The sequence below is a fragment of the Procambarus clarkii genome, chromosome 84 (genome assembly GCF_040958095.1).
Source record: "Procambarus clarkii isolate CNS0578487 chromosome 84, FALCON_Pclarkii_2.0, whole genome shotgun sequence".
NCBI lineage: Eukaryota > Metazoa > Arthropoda > Malacostraca > Decapoda > Cambaridae > Procambarus > Procambarus clarkii.
The window spans coordinates 9,920,254-9,936,336 of NC_091233.1; the positions used below are offsets into that span (position 1 = coordinate 9,920,254).

Genomic DNA, 16,083 nt, shown 5'->3' on the forward strand with positions numbered 1-16,083 from the left:
TGCGATTTAAAATATGGCTTGCAGAAGGAAGGGGGTGGTGTTAAGCATTTTGATTTAATCATTTTGAATAACAGGGCAACTTGGCCATGCATAGTTACTTTCTACTGTATTATCACCCCAAATGTGTGACAAGACCACTCACAATGTTCCTTGACACTGGGGTGAGAGGGGAACTAATGTCAAGCCTATGTATTGTGTCAGGATGGACCATAAGTGTGGTACCTTGCTCAGAAAAATAACAATGAAATAATTAGGTATCCTTCCCCATTTGAGACATGAAACTACCCACTTACCATCATCAGTTTCACTTTCTGACTCTGAAATATATCTCCTTTTTCTTTTCACTCTTCTAGTACCCTTGTTTGCCAATCCATCAGATTGAAGAACCTCTAACTTCTTCAACCGTCTTAATGCCTTTTCCCAATTCACTGTAAAAACATATACATAAAATATTATTTTCAACCAAATAATTTTAATTCACTTTAAACTATTTCACAAAAGTAGATTTTAGACAAAACTTTCAAAAAATAAAGAACCCTATTTACTTTCAAAAGAAATGGCATGTATTTTATGTCTTCTCCATCTCTCCTTATCAGGTGCCTCTTTGGTTTGGGCTTTTAACGCCGCATGACTAGATGGCCAGTAGCTGTATGCTCTCTGGAACAGGAAAAAAAATCTTAACTATAAATGAAGTACTGCTTCCATTATAAAACCTTCCCTTACAAATAAACCCTCCTTTCTGTTATGTATACAGTACTATATATGCAGAACTCAAATTAATGTTTAGTCTATAAAGCAAAACAGAAATTTTGTTGTAATTACATTTCCTTTTATCTCCAGCCAAGTTTTGTGAATAACAGAAAATGTATTACTGTCCACAAACTTTGCAACAACATACTCGGGTGCAGCCTTCTGTAAAAAAATAAAAACAATTTAGTTTTGTTATAATTTCAAGCTGTGATTTTTTTTCCTGTTCAACATCAGTGTATTAGCCACATCATTGTTAAAAATTTCTAAGCACTTAGGCTGGGCCAACAGGCCCCCCCCCCCCCCTCCTAACAATGTAAGGTCGGCCGGGCATTGCCCGTGAGTTGAGTGCACAACCACACCCCAATGTTTATACCCTTTCCAGTTTTCTGAACTCATTTTTCATACTACGTTGTTCATTTTAGTATTAAATTGTTCAAAATAGAATGCTCTATATGGATATATGCATATAAGGTCAAATAGAATAACAGCATTATCAATACTAAAAGGTAAAGTACATCATCATGTGAAACACATTGAATGAGAAGAAGCCAGCAGGGGAGGGGGTTTACCGAGCTACACCGGCAGGCAAGATGCCTGGTTAACCCTTAAAGTGCGCATCACGTCATATGACGTTTTGGACGTTGTTCCAGTCAACTGCGCATCATGTCATATGATGTGTTGGAGTACTACACAAGATTTAAACGGCCCGCGGATACACGGGGTTCACCACACCTTCATCAGGGCTCTTGTAAACAGACACCATTTTAAAAAAAAATCGTGGGCCAAACTCCCGGGTGTTATTGGCCTCAGTATTGAGTGAGCAACCAAGCCTGACGCACGCAGCATGAGCTAACAGCACTGCTGTTCAACTTGTGACCACAGCATCGCCTAAAAATGCCAAAATATACTTGTAAATGCTATTATGTAGTGATGATATTATTACAGAAGACCCCTGACTGTGATAAAACTGACCAGGGTTCTGATAATAGCAGGATTGTGGTGATATTTAGCGCTGTGCGCCATGGAGGGAGGAGTAATGCTGTGGGAGGGAGGGTGGTGGCGATGTCTGACTGTGTGGCGCCATCTTTTATTGACTGCACTCACCATACCAGCTTAGTGGTTCGCTATGGTGAACACAAATGTAGATACTTATATATAACGTGTGTATAGAGGGTATAAACAGCAAGAGAAGGTTTGTAGCCGCTATTTTGGTGAGGGCGGTGGTGTTGTCTGCACGACGCCACCGTGCAGACGACGGTGTTGTTTACTGGTTACTACAATGGTCTTTGGGCACCATACCAGTTTATTTGTACAAGTATGGTGAATAAAACAGGTAGATATTTATATATAATGTGTGTATATAGCGTAATATCACCACACAGTATTGTTGGAGGAGAAATATTAGTGCGTCTGGCCTTGAGGGCGGCTGCCATCAGCTGACTGTGTGAGGTCCTACGTCTTTGTGCCTTTACTCACCATACAAGCTTAGGTGTACAGTTATGGTGAACAAAACATGTAAATACTTATATATAACGTCTGTATATAAGATATATAGCGTAATAACACCACACAGTATTGTTGGAGGAGAAATATTAGTGCGTCTGGCCTTGAGGGCGGCAGCCATCAGCTGACTGTGTGAGGTCCTACGTCTTTGTGCCTTTACTCACCATACAAGCTTAGATGTACAGTTATGGTGAACAAAACATATAGATACTTATATATAATGTCTGTATATAGTGAATTATAGCAAAAACAGTATTGTGGGAGGAGAATGTGGGGAGTCAGATGACTGGAGGGAGGGCGGGAGTGGCTGGCTGGTACACGGCGGTCACTCCTCGTTACTTTTTGACTCATAATAGCTACTTAATGGTTCGTTATAGTGAACAAAACATACAGATACAGTACTTATATATAACCTGTGCTTATAGTGTAATAACCGACAAAGTATTTGTTCACTGATTGATGAACATAATTGAATCAACAATATGCACACCATATTTTTGAGTACAGCATTGATTCACTCATTTTATTATATAAATATATCAAACTACACACTATTGAATAATATTACAGCAAAAAAACTATGAAAAATCAATCAGACATATTGAAATAATTAGGTAATTATCTCTTTGTGGCAACTCCGGCCTAACAGCTGGCGAGCAACAGACCGCCTGGGACGCATGCTGAGTCAGCGCCTATAATTTGCCAGACTTCCCCGCCCTATAGCGGGTAATATATGCCACTTACGATTTTTTTATTATTTTCCCTGTGATCAGTGAACACAAATGAACAGGTTAGGAAGAAAAATTTTGTTTTTTTTTCAAAATGACATGCGTCTGTGGGGATGACAGGATATTAAACACCGAGCATGTTAAGGGTTAATGAAGCCTGGCCAAGAGGCCCGAAAGACATAATGGTAAACCCTAGCTGAATTAATACGGAAATTAATCAGGCGTGCAGAAATTTACACAGAGACTGGGAAAAGCCTGATATAAAAATGGAGGAGAAAATTAACCCCAGGCTCTTTATACTCGTGCTTTCTGTTTTTGTGTGTCAGTGACTGCTCTTCTGTCTTCCCTAATTACCAAAAATATTGCGGCATTTACAGAAGATTCGAATGCCCATATCCAACTCAATTTCAGACTTATCACATTCTGTTTTAGCTACCTTGTTTGTGTCATCATGCTGGACAACACCTATATGAGAAGGTATCCATACAAACGAGACTTTAAAACTCCTACTCTTTGCAATAATAATAATGTTCATAATGGATGTTACAACTACAACCTTCTGAAGATCAATGTTTTATCTATATAATGTAATAAACAAATGTTTTCTATGTCAGCAGCAAGGCAGATATATAAGCTACATTTTAAATACTTTGTCATAAATATAACTGAAGTGAAAGCGAAGATATATGCATTTGTATAGCTATTTGATAGTTTATAGTTACTCGATGGCTAGCTCTGAGTGTGAAGCCCTTCACACCAGTCAATAAATTGTGTAATTAATTTCCATATTTGCTAATGAACCTTAAAATCTATATGTCAGAAGGAAGATGTAGACGTTAGTATGACAACATATTAAGAAATATATATCTTAAGGTAAATAAATAATACCACCCTATCGCCGGTGTCCGAACACATGAAAGCTACTTGGGTATCAGTGTCCAGCCAGGGGGGATCACAGGTTGCACAATACTGATAAATTATGTAATTCACAGAGATGCGCTGATAAACATTAATGTTTTATATATTATTAAAAATACAGATATAAACTTTGTTTCAAACGTTAAATGTAACAATATTTCAGTATATATAATATAAGCATAGTATATATACATGTAATTCAGTATATACAATATATAATAAGATATTGAATATTTAACAATATAAGTATAAGAACCAAGATATATTTATGATTTAACGATTTCCCATAAAGTTGCAATGATACCCTAATTGCACACTATCATCATATACAGAAAGAAATTAACTTATAAATTTTAAGTCACCTTAATACACAAAACAGAAGTAAAGATATATTCTATATGTATATTAATTATGATGCATGATCGATGTCTAGGTGAATTATGGTTGAAACAGTCAGATTATATATGTCAGCCCCAAGCAATTAATTATCAAAAGAAGGTGCCAAGCTGAGGATTGTCTTCCACAAGTACAGCCACTCTTACCTTTATTATAAACCTAAATATATTCTATATCATCAAATTCAGAAACATACAATATATTTCCAATGCGAACAAGCCTGAATGGTCCCCAGGACTATATGCGAATGAAAACTCACACCCCAGAAGTGACTCGAACCCATACTCCCAGAAGCAACGCAACTGGTAACTACAGGGCGCCTTAATCCGCTTGACCATCACGGCCGTCAAAAGGAAGTGATAGCCGAGGCTATTTGAGCCACTTCCCCGACGGCAACTCGGATGGTAATCTTGGGCATAGCATTTCACCAAATCACCTCATTCTTTGGGGCACACGTGAGGAACACAAATAACACACAATTTGTGTTCCTCACGTGTGCCCCAAAGAATGAGGTGATTTGGTGAAATGCTATGCCCAAGATTACCATCCGAGTTGCCGTCGGGGAAGTGGCTCAAATAGCCTCGGCTATCACTTCCTTTTGACGGCCGTGATGGTCAAGCGGATTAAGGCGCAATATATTTCCAATTTTGTTTAAATTATAAATTTTGAAAACAGAGATGTTGTTCTAGTTTACCTAATATAGAGCATGAATACCACAGACTCATCGTGCGAGTTGTAGTTTATTCTGTTCTCCATACTTATCCTGCGAGTCTCAGTGTATTTTGAACCGCATACTCATACTGTGAGTCTTAGTTTATTGTGCACCCTATACTCATCCTGAGGCTTAGGTTACTGTACACCCCTTAGCCATCATGTCTCCCAAGGGGTCTGTATAATTGCCCAAAGGTAATTACCCCCGAGGACCACAGGCCTCCTCCGGTTGGTCTACCAGGCTGTTTGACGCTGCTGTCATTTACACACATTACATTATATGTGGATAAATAATCAATCATTTACTTTACCATTAGTAGCCCAAATTAGCTTAAATTATTTCAAAATTAATCCAACACGTCTATACGGAATATAGATTGATTTATGAGTGCCAAGCACTCAAAACCGAGAATTTTCAATTCAGACAATGGCAAAGAGTTTGTAAACCTAATGCTGAAATGTCTTTTTGATAAGTGGGGGGGGTGATACAATTTTTTTGACTGGAAGACCTCGTCACTCCCAGTCCCGGGATGTGTCAAAAATGGCAACAAAGTCATTCAGGACAAACTCCGCAAGTTGAAGATCGATGCAGGTTTAAATGACGAATCAAGCTTTCCTTGGGTATCATGGTTACCAAAAGTTATGTATGCCATGAATATCACGATTTCAGAGACTACAACATTATTGCCATACGAAGTAGTATTTGACATGCATGCTAGAGGAAATATATTCTAGGAGGCGCACGTACTGGAGTAATAGATGAGGAAGAAATAACTGGAGTTAATACTGACGAGGATACAGAAAATGTTTATCACACACAGATACTTGGTGCACACTCTCAGTTGGAGGTCGCTGGTGGCGATGTGCTAGAGGTCGCTGGTGGCGATGTGCTAGAGGTCGCTGGTGGCGATGTGCTAGAGGTCGCTGGTGGCGATGTGCTAGAGGTCGCTGGTGGCGATGTGCTAGAGGTCGCTGGTGGCGATGTGCTAGAGGTCGCTGGTGGCGATGTGCTAGCGGTAGCTGGTGGCGATGTGCTAGAGGTAGCTGGTGGCGATGTGCTAGAGGTAGCTGGTGGCGATGTGCTAGAGGTAGCTGGTGGCGATGTGCTAGAGGTAGCTGGTGGCGATGTGCTAGAGGTAGCTGGTGGCGATGTGCTAGAGGTAGCTGGTGGCGATGTGCTAGAGGTAGCTGGTGGCGATGTGCTAGAGGTAGCTGGTGGCGATGTGCTAGAGGTAGCTGGTGGCGATGTGCTAGAGGTAGCTGGTGGCGATGTGCTAGAGGTCGCTCTTGATCAGGTTTCTGGTAACTGTACAAATGCCAGAATAGCTCTAAGAAATTATGCACATCAGGCAACAATAAAAAATGGAGAACGATTGAAAGCCAAGTACAAAAAGGCTTATGGTGAGAACATTTGCAAATTTAAGGAAGGTGATGTCACTGTAGCTATCCCCCAAATAGACAGAACCGCTTGTGAAGAGACGAGATTGCCAGCACAAATTATTCGAGTTTGTGGAGAGGTTGACAATATGTATGTCCTGGCAAGTGAATATGGTATACTGAAAACCAAATATCGTGGTGGAGACCTAGCTACACACCACAATTCTCTCACAGTCAACACCACCAACAGTACTACATTAAGAGAAGCGTCTCGCCTTGCTAACCCAAGTACAAAATACAGTATATAAAGAAATGGTGCAACTGTACTGGTATCTGCAGTACAAATATATGTCCCTGTTTAAAGAAAAAATAAACTGCACCAATCACTGCCACTCCTCACACCAATGCAACAATAAGGAGATTGATAACTGTGCTTCACCTTACCTTACTTTGAGGTTACCTTGAGGTGCTTCCGGGGCTTAGCGTCCCCGCGGCCCGGTCGTCGACCAGGCCTCCTGGTTGCTGGACTGATCAACCAGGCTGATGGACGCGGCTGCTCGCAGCCTGACGTATGAGTCACAGCCTGGTTGATCAGGTATCCTTTGGAGGTGCTTATCCAGTTCTCTCTTGAACACTGTGAGGGGTCGGCCAGTTATGCCCCTTATGTGTAGTGGAAGCGTGTTGAACAGTCTCGGACCTCTGATGTTGATAGAGTTCTCTCTCAGAGTACCTGTTGCAAAATTCAGTGCGCCGCCCGGGAATCGACACATTCACATTCGACAATGTTAAATTATTTAACAGATGACGAGATAATGAACATTGGAACATATGTACAGCTCTCTGACCTTCATATAAAATCTGCATGTGACCTCATCAAACAAACTGTGCCAAGCGTAGAAGGCCTTCATGACCCAGCGTTGTAGCGGGACCTCTCCTGGCCAGTTACATTTGGTGAATTTATTCAAATTATTCAAGTTGATGGATGTCACTGGGTCACCGTTTCCAACATTGGAGTAACTGGACAAATTAACATATACGACACCAGGCATAAATTACCATCCAAATCTACTGAAGTTATCATGTGTGCTCTTGCTAATTGCCAGGATGATAAGCTGATATGCAATATAATGAATGTCAGCAGACACAGGGACTCAAGTATGAGTGGGGTGTATGCTGTGGCGTTTGCTGCATCACTTGCAAGTGGTGTAGATCCAGTGAACCTTGTATGATGTGCAGAATATGAGAACATCTTCAAGAGAACTTTAAAGGAAAGTGTCTCACCTCATTCCCTGCAGCTCAGACACTGAGAAGAAAACGAATCATCTGGTCATGCTCGATTGAGGTTTACTGCATTTGCAGAAAGCCAAATGATAAGAAGCTGATAGTATGCTTTGACTGTTGCAATATTTGGCACCATGGATCATGTGTAGGTGTTACAGAATGTAATGATGATTTGTGGATTTGTTTCTTGTGCCATAGCAAGTTGTGAATTATAATTGAAAAATTAATTGAAAAAACATAATTAATACATTATTATTATAAACTTACCAAATGCTTTGCTGAATCAAATAATATTATTACTTTCAATGTGATACAATATCATAATTAAGTGCTGCAAGTGCATGTCAAGTCTTTTGTATAGTCGGTATTTGTTATATTGTGTACTCGTTTTATGTTATTTAAATTTCAAATACAAATAGTAGTTTTTCAAGTATTTATCTTAATAAATTTGAACCTTATTTTATTTAATATCAACAAATTAGATTTTGAATGTTAAAACCATTACAACCAATTAAAGGATGTAATCTTTAATGTTAAAAATTGTTCAAACTGAAATAAATATATAACACTATACAATACAGTTGTGTTTAATTATGTTTTGCAATTCCTTTAGAAAAGGTACTTATACACCAAGTACTACTAGGTAATTATATGCTGAATGTTGTCAATATACCATAAAAAAATACCACCTGAATACTAGAACACGTGATGCATGAATGCATTTGTGTGTCGAAGAACGCCTCACTTTGCGTTCATCATTGGATGTCCTAATGATTAAGGTCCCCAAAACGTCTTAATCAGACTTCAGTAGATATGCACATCAGAATTACATTTCACCTTTGTAAATGCACATTAATGACACCGTAAAAAACACATCGAACACTTTATGTAGGGCATACGTAAATCTGTGTAACTATGTATTTACGTATGTAGGTTAGCTTAGCATTTTAAAAGCACCGAATCACCTTCTGTGGTTGATTGTTCAACAAACCCCTGAACTATATGTTTAACACATCTCTAACCCTGTCCATGGAGGACAGAAGAAAATGTATATATTCTGCTTAGCATTGTAAATGTGTGGCCACGTCTGTGGTAGAAAATAATAATAATAATAATAAAAAAACTCTCAGCACCCGCATATGTGTTGTATGTGGGTGCTGAAGTTCAGTCTCTTGTCTTCTCAAGAGGAGATATGCATAAGTCATAAGTTACAGTCTCCGTGGTGTAGTGGTAAGACACTCGCCTGGCGTTCCGCGAGCGCTATGTCATGGGTTCGTATCCTGGCCGGGGAGGATTTACTGGGCGCAATTCCTTAACTGTAGCCTCTGTTTAACGCAACAGTAAAATGTGTACTTGGATGAAAAAACGACTTCGCGGCAGGGGATCGTATTCCAGGGACCTGCCCGAAACGCTACGCATACTAGTGGCTGTACAAGAATGTAACAACTCTTGTATATATCTCAAAAAAAAAAAAAAAAAAAAAAAAAAAGTCAAGGAACTTTCCATAATTGTTATTGCTAATGTTTACTTGTAATACTGGGTATACATCCGGGTGTTCTTACCCTCGACCGCTGCGAGGGTAAGCCGCGGTCGTATGGTCTGAAAGCCACAAATATTTACAATGGGGCGGTGGATAACATTTCCTCTTCAAGCATGCGCACACGAATGAACTATGTTACTTAACCGTCATAAGCAATCACTTGCTTGTATCAAGGAATATCGTATCAAGCTGGAAGCACTCGTGCAACATAATTTACACTATTTCTCAGGATTATTATACTTCTTATAAGCATATACAGTATACAGTGCCTAGGAGACTATCTGCAATGATATCTAATATAATTGGAAGAACCCAAACAAGCTACTGTGGAAATGTGCAGGACAAACATATCAATTGTGACACCAACTCTCCACATATGTCAGTTGCTTAATTTAGAAACTACTTGTGTTCGATCTCGAGTCCAATGATTGAGAGAATCCTTTGGTTCAAATGCTTTACCCCAAGAGCTTAATACAAAAATTCAAGAAGTTGAACCAATTTTATTTGAATTGTTCTACCAGAAAGATATTTAGAGGTTTATAGTGATTATGTATGTGCTGTTTAGAAGCAGCACATCTGGACGGTCTCTCTCTTGAGTCCTGTTGCCAGATTGGGTTAAAAAACAGCAGGTCCCCATAGCATAGTGGTAAAGCACTCGCTTGTATCTGCCGGGGAGGACTGACCAGGTGCCAATCCTTAACATTAGCCTAGCTCTGATCACCCAGCAGTGAATGGGTACCTTTGTTAAACGATTTGGAGGGTCGTATTCCGGGGTCAAAATTAGGATTAAGGACATGCCCGAAACTGTGTGTGATAGTGGCTTTACAAGAATGTATAAACTCTTGTATATATTAATAAAATTAAATAAAAAAGTAGCAAATTAGGCTAGTTAGTTTTGAGTGCCCGGCGCTCATAAATCATTTCATCATCCTTATAGACGTTGGGCTACTAATGTTAAAGTCAATGATTGATTAGTTATCCACATATAAATGTAATGTGTGTAAATGACAGCTGCTTCAAACAGCCTGGTGGACCAAAAACCAAACCGGAGGAGGCCTGGTCCTCGGGGGTAATTAGCTTTGGATAATACATGGACCCCTTGGGTGACGTGATGACTATGGGGTGCACAGTAAACTAAGGCTCACAGGATGAGTATGTGATTCAAAATATATACAGTACTTTAATGAATTTTTTTTTTTAAATGTATTTTATGTTTCTGAATTTCTCATGATATATAAGGTTATACTTAAGAGCTGTACTTATGGATGACATTCCCCGGTTTGGCACCTTCTTTTGATAATTACCTCCTTGTGGTTGACATATATAATCTGACTGTCAGCCATAATTCACCTAGACATCGATCCTGCGTCATATGATGATCATAAGAGTGCAATTACGGTATCATTGCAACTTTATAGAAAATCGTTAAATCATAAATATATCTTGGTTCTTATACTTGAAATATTGTTACATTCAATGTTTGAAAACAAAGTTTATATCTGTATTTTTAATAAAATATAAAACATTAATGTTCATCAACGCATCTCTGTGCATTACATAATTTATCAGTATTGTGCAGCCTGTGATCCCCCCGCCTGGCTGGACACTGATACCTCGGAAATTTTCATGTGTCCGGACACCGGCGATAGGGTGGTATTATTTATTTAATTCAAGAGATATATTTTTTTAAATGTTGTCACATTAACTGCTACATCTTCCTTTCTTCTGACAGATTTTTAAACTTAATTAAAATATATGGAAACTAATTATACAATTTATTGGCTGGTGTGCAGGGCTTCACACTCACTGAGCTAGCCATCAAGTAACTATCAAAATGCATATATCTTCGCTTTCACTTCAGTTATATTTATGAGAAAAGATTTTAAGTGTAGCCTATATTTCTACCTTTCTGATGACAAACTTTTGTTTATTATAATATCTAGATCAAACTAACATTGATTTTCAAAAGGTTGTGTTTTCCATCAATGGAGAGCGTCAGCCAAGAAACCTTCTTTAAAATATGAATATCTTTCCTCACCCAATAAGATCTAATCTCCGTGAATAAAACGCAAAAACGACTTGATTGTAATCTATCCACCACTGCCCAATGGATGGGTTTGGGGGTTGTGTGTAGGATAAACATATGAATTGTGACACTAGCCCTCCATATATGTCAGTTGCTTAAATTATAAACTGTACTTGTGGTCGGTCTCGAGCCCATTGTTGATGTGACGATGTGAATTGACTTTTGTAACTATCTCATCAAGATTATAACTTCCTTAGCTATATGAATTGTGGGGCTCAGTCCCTGAGCCCATTATGTGCCTCTGTAACACTCTCCACTACCGCCTACTGGATGGGTATAGGGTGCATAATAAATAAACTAAACTAAACTCTCTGCCTTTTTAATAACACATACAATTATAAACTTTATTTGTGAATCTCAATTAATTAAACAATATATCACAGAGCGTGTAGGGTTCGGCGAGATGAGCGAAGAGACAGTTTAGTTTAGTTTTTTTATTATGCACCCCGGGAGCAGGTCGGCCGAGAGGACAGCACACTGGACTCGTGATCTTGTGGTCCCGGGTGCCGGCGAGAAACAATGGGCAGAGTTTCTTTCACCCTATGCCCCTGTTACCTAGCAGTAAAATAGGTACCTGGGTGTTAGTCAGCTGTCACGGGCTGCTTCCTGGGGGTGGAGGCCTGGTCGAGGACCGGGCCACGGGGACACTAAAGCCCCGAAATCATCTCAAGATAACCTCAAGATAACCCCATACTCATCTTGCTGGCGGTAGTGGAAAGGGTTACAGAGGCACATAATGGGCTCAGGGACTTAACCCCACAATTCATTTAGCTAAGCAAGTTACAATCTTGATGAGCTAGTTACAAAATTCAGTAGTCGTCACATCATATATGGGTTCGAGATCGACCACAAGTACAGTTTCTAAATTAAGCAACTGACATATATGGAGAGCTAGTGTCACAATTGATATGTTTGTCCTGCACACAATGGAAGATTTTACATAAGTACAGTACATGGTAAATTTTGTAGCGAACGCATGGGAACGAATAACGAGTATATATATCAAAACTATTAACTTCCAGACATGTATTTTTTAATAAATGTTTTCTGGCTAGTTATGTTAGATTTTATTTAAAATACGTATTCTACTTGTTAACATCATAATTTAAATTTGTGATAATTTGAGCAGAGAAATGCGACGACTGGATCACTGTGTACAGAAAGTTGATATGCCAACAAACACTTTCCAGACAACGATATATCTTGGATAAGTCGCTCCACAACATTGGAGCGCAATTCCTTAACTGTAGCCTCTGTTTAACGCAACAGTAAAATGTGTACTTTGATGAAAAAACGATTCTTCGCGGCAGGGGATCGTATTCCAGGGACCATAGGATTAAGGACTTGCCCGAACGCTACGCGTACTAGTGGCTGTACAAGAATGTAACAACTCTTGTATATATCTCAAAAAAAAAAAAAAAAAAAAAAAAAAAAAAAAAAAAATTGACGCTTGGACCGTCGACTTCCTTTGATGTCACTCATTTACTTATTTCATAATGAAATTATATTATTTTGGAGTAAATATATGTTTTCTCACGTTCTGCATTCAGCACCCACATTATCATGAAAATATACCATATTACTTCATTACTTACGTAATGCTAGGAGGGTTTGAGTAGCTTTGGGTCTTTAGGTAGACAGAATCTCCAATAGATGGGGTGAGAGTCGCCCTATCTCTTGCCCAGGCGAGAGTCGAAACTAAATTTAAAATTGATATATCTTTGTCCTCAAACATGACATATTTCCTTTGGTGCAATCATAATAATGTTTATATCTCGGTCTTTCTGAAGGCATATAAGATTTTAGGCTTTATTAGCGTATTTTTGTTAATTATACAATATATCGGCAAGTGTGTATGCGTCTGCACTCCATGCCCGACAAGCTACTGAACGCCACTATAAAAACATATGTATCTTTACTTGAGCTTTAAATATTTATATTGTAATGTATTTAAAATAGAGCTTATATTTCTAGCTTTCTTAAGACATAATTCATTTGTGTTTATTAACGAATTTACATAAAATAGACATTATTCTGAGAGTTGCTCTGTCGATCAGCCTGTGCGGGGGTCGGAGCTCGGTGATTATTAAAACACATGAATATCATAGAACTGTTTGCAGTTCATAGAACATATTCGCAGTCTCCGTGGTGTAGTGGTAAGACACTCGCCTGGCGTTCCGCGAGCGCTGTCATGGGTTCCACTAACACGATAACATCATATATATTTGCCAACATCCAGGGTATAAAAACACGCAAAACCAACAAAGTTCAATTTATAGATGGTCTCCTTCATGAGGCAAATGCAGTGTTTGCAGCCCTAACAGAAACCCACACAAAGGACTACCATGATGGTGAAATATGGATCTCAGAGTATAATCTTTTCAGATGTGATAGGAAACACCGGCTTCAGGGTGGGGTCAGCCTCTACATCAAAGACACACTCATCTGTACTGAGCTGCTAAACACCTCAAATGATATGGTGGAAGTGCTAATAATCAAAATAGAGATTTTAAATGTAGTTATTGTCCTTGTATATAAGTCACCGGAGGCAAACCCTCAGCAGTTTAAAGACCAACTAATGAAAATAGAACACTACTTGGAAAACCTCACAAATCCAGCTCCGAACATCATCCTGCTTGGGGACTTCAACCTACGGCACCTGAAATGGAAGCACCTGGCTAATACAGTAATATCAGAAAGAATACCAGGAAGTAGCCTAAATGAACAGGCACATGCAAATGACCTGCTACGGATGTGCGACAGGTTTGCCTTAAACCAGCAAATAGTAGAACCAACTAGGAAGGAGAACACGCTGGACCTCATTTTCACTAATAATGATGAATTGATCAGGAACATAATGATTACAAATACCTGTTACTCAGATCACAACTTAATTGAAGTTATGACAACCATGGGGAGTAGACCTTCAAAACCAGTCCAGATTCCCGGTGGAGGAGATTTCAGCAAATTCAACTTCAATAATAAACAGATAAACTGGGAGCAAATAAACCAGGACTTCACAGAAATAAACTGGGAAGAACAGCTAGAAAATGCAAACCTGAACCAGTGGCTGGAAAAATCAAGCTCAGTAGCACTAGAAATATGTTCAAACCACATACATCTAAGAAAAAAAAGGAAGAGATGCAGATTGAAACGGGAACGTCGTTCCCTATATAGGCGAAGAAAACGAATCGCGGAACAACTTGAGAGTCGCACCCTATCTCAAGAACGGCGAAGAAGGTTAGGTAGAGAAATAGAAACAATTGAACGGAAGCTACAAGAATCATACAAAACCCAGGAGAGGCAAAGAGAGCAAAAGGCCATCAGTGAAATAGAAAGAAATCCAAAATATTTTTTCTCCTATGCAAAATCAAGATCAAAAACCACATCTAGTATCGGGCCCCTGCAAAAGGGAGATGGAACTTTCACCGATGACAACAAAGAAATGAGCGAGCTACTGAGGACGCAGTACGACTCTGTTTTCAGCGAGCCATTAAACACACTAAAGATTGATAACCCAAATGAATTTTTCATGGATACGATACCAACATCAAATCATATATCAGACGTCACCCTATCCCCACTGGATTTTGAAGAAGTCATAAACAGTATGCCTATGCACTCTGCACCAGGCCCGGATTCTTGGAACTCCATATTCATAAAGAACTGTAAAAAAACACTATCGCAGGCCCTCCACATTCTGTGGAGACAAAGCCTAGATACTGGCGTTATTCCTGATATACTAAAAACAGCAGAGATAGCACCACTTCATAAAGGAGGAAATAAGGCAGAGGCAAAAAATTACAGACCGATAGCGCTAACATCGCACATCATAAAAATTTTTGAGAGTGCTAAGAAGTAAAATCACAAAATACATGGAATCACAGCAACTCCATAACCCCGGACAACATGGTTTCAGAACAGGGCGCTCTTGCCTGTTGCAGTTGCTGGACCACTATGATATGGCATTAGATGCTATGGAAGACAAACATAACGCGGATGTAATTTACAAAGATTTCGCAAAAGCTTTTGATAAATGTGACCATGGTGTTATTGCACATAAAATGCGTTCAAAAGGAATTACCGGAAAAATAGGCAGATGGACCTACAATTTCCTGACCAACAGAACCCAATGTGTAATAGTCAACAAAATAAAATCCAGCCCATCAACCGTGAAGAGCTCAGTCCCCCAGGGTACTGTGCTTGCTCCAGTACTTTTTCTCATCCTCATTTCGGACATAGACAAGAACACAACCTATAGCACTGTATCATCCTTTGCAGATGACACTAGGATCTTCATGAGAGTAGGCAACATAGAGGACACGGCGAACCTCCAGTCAGATGTAGATCAGGTCTTTCTATGGGCTACAGAAAATAATATGGTGTTTAACGAAGATAAGTTCCAGCTCATGCGCTATGGAAAAAATGAAAATATAAAAACGGAAACCACGTACAAAACTCAGGCAAATCATAACATAGAACGAAAAGGCAATGTAAAGGATCTGGGTGTACTCATGTCGGAAGACCTTACCTTTAAAGAACACAATAAAGTAGCCGTCACAACTGCAAGAAAAATGACAGGTCGGATAACAAGAACTTTTCACACTAGAGATGCTATACCGATGATGATAATTTTTAAAATGCTTGTGCTCTCTAGAGTGGAGTACTGCTGCACAATGACAGCCCCTTTCAAAGCTGGAGAAATTGCTGACCTGGAGAGCGTGCAGAGATCCTTTACTGCTAGAATCCACTCAGTAAAACATCTAAACTATTGGGACCGACTAAAGAGCCTA

The 16,083-nt window shown here is 39.3% G+C and overlaps 1 protein-coding gene across 2 annotated transcripts in view; it reads right to left on the reverse strand.

The window, feature by feature from the left end:
• The window catches only part of LOC138349821 (uncharacterized), a 114,180-nt gene that overhangs the window by 95,936 nt on the left and 2,161 nt on the right, over positions 1-16,083 (reverse strand). For both annotated transcript variants that reach the window (XM_069316540.1, XM_069316539.1), the window contains exons 2-4: positions 823-912; positions 546-657; positions 294-428 (exon numbers count right to left, since the gene is read on the reverse strand). In XM_069316540.1, coding sequence (XP_069172641.1) covers positions 294-428; positions 546-657; positions 823-912 — 337 coding nt within the window. The remainder of the gene's footprint in view (positions 1-293; positions 429-545; positions 658-822; positions 913-16,083) is intronic.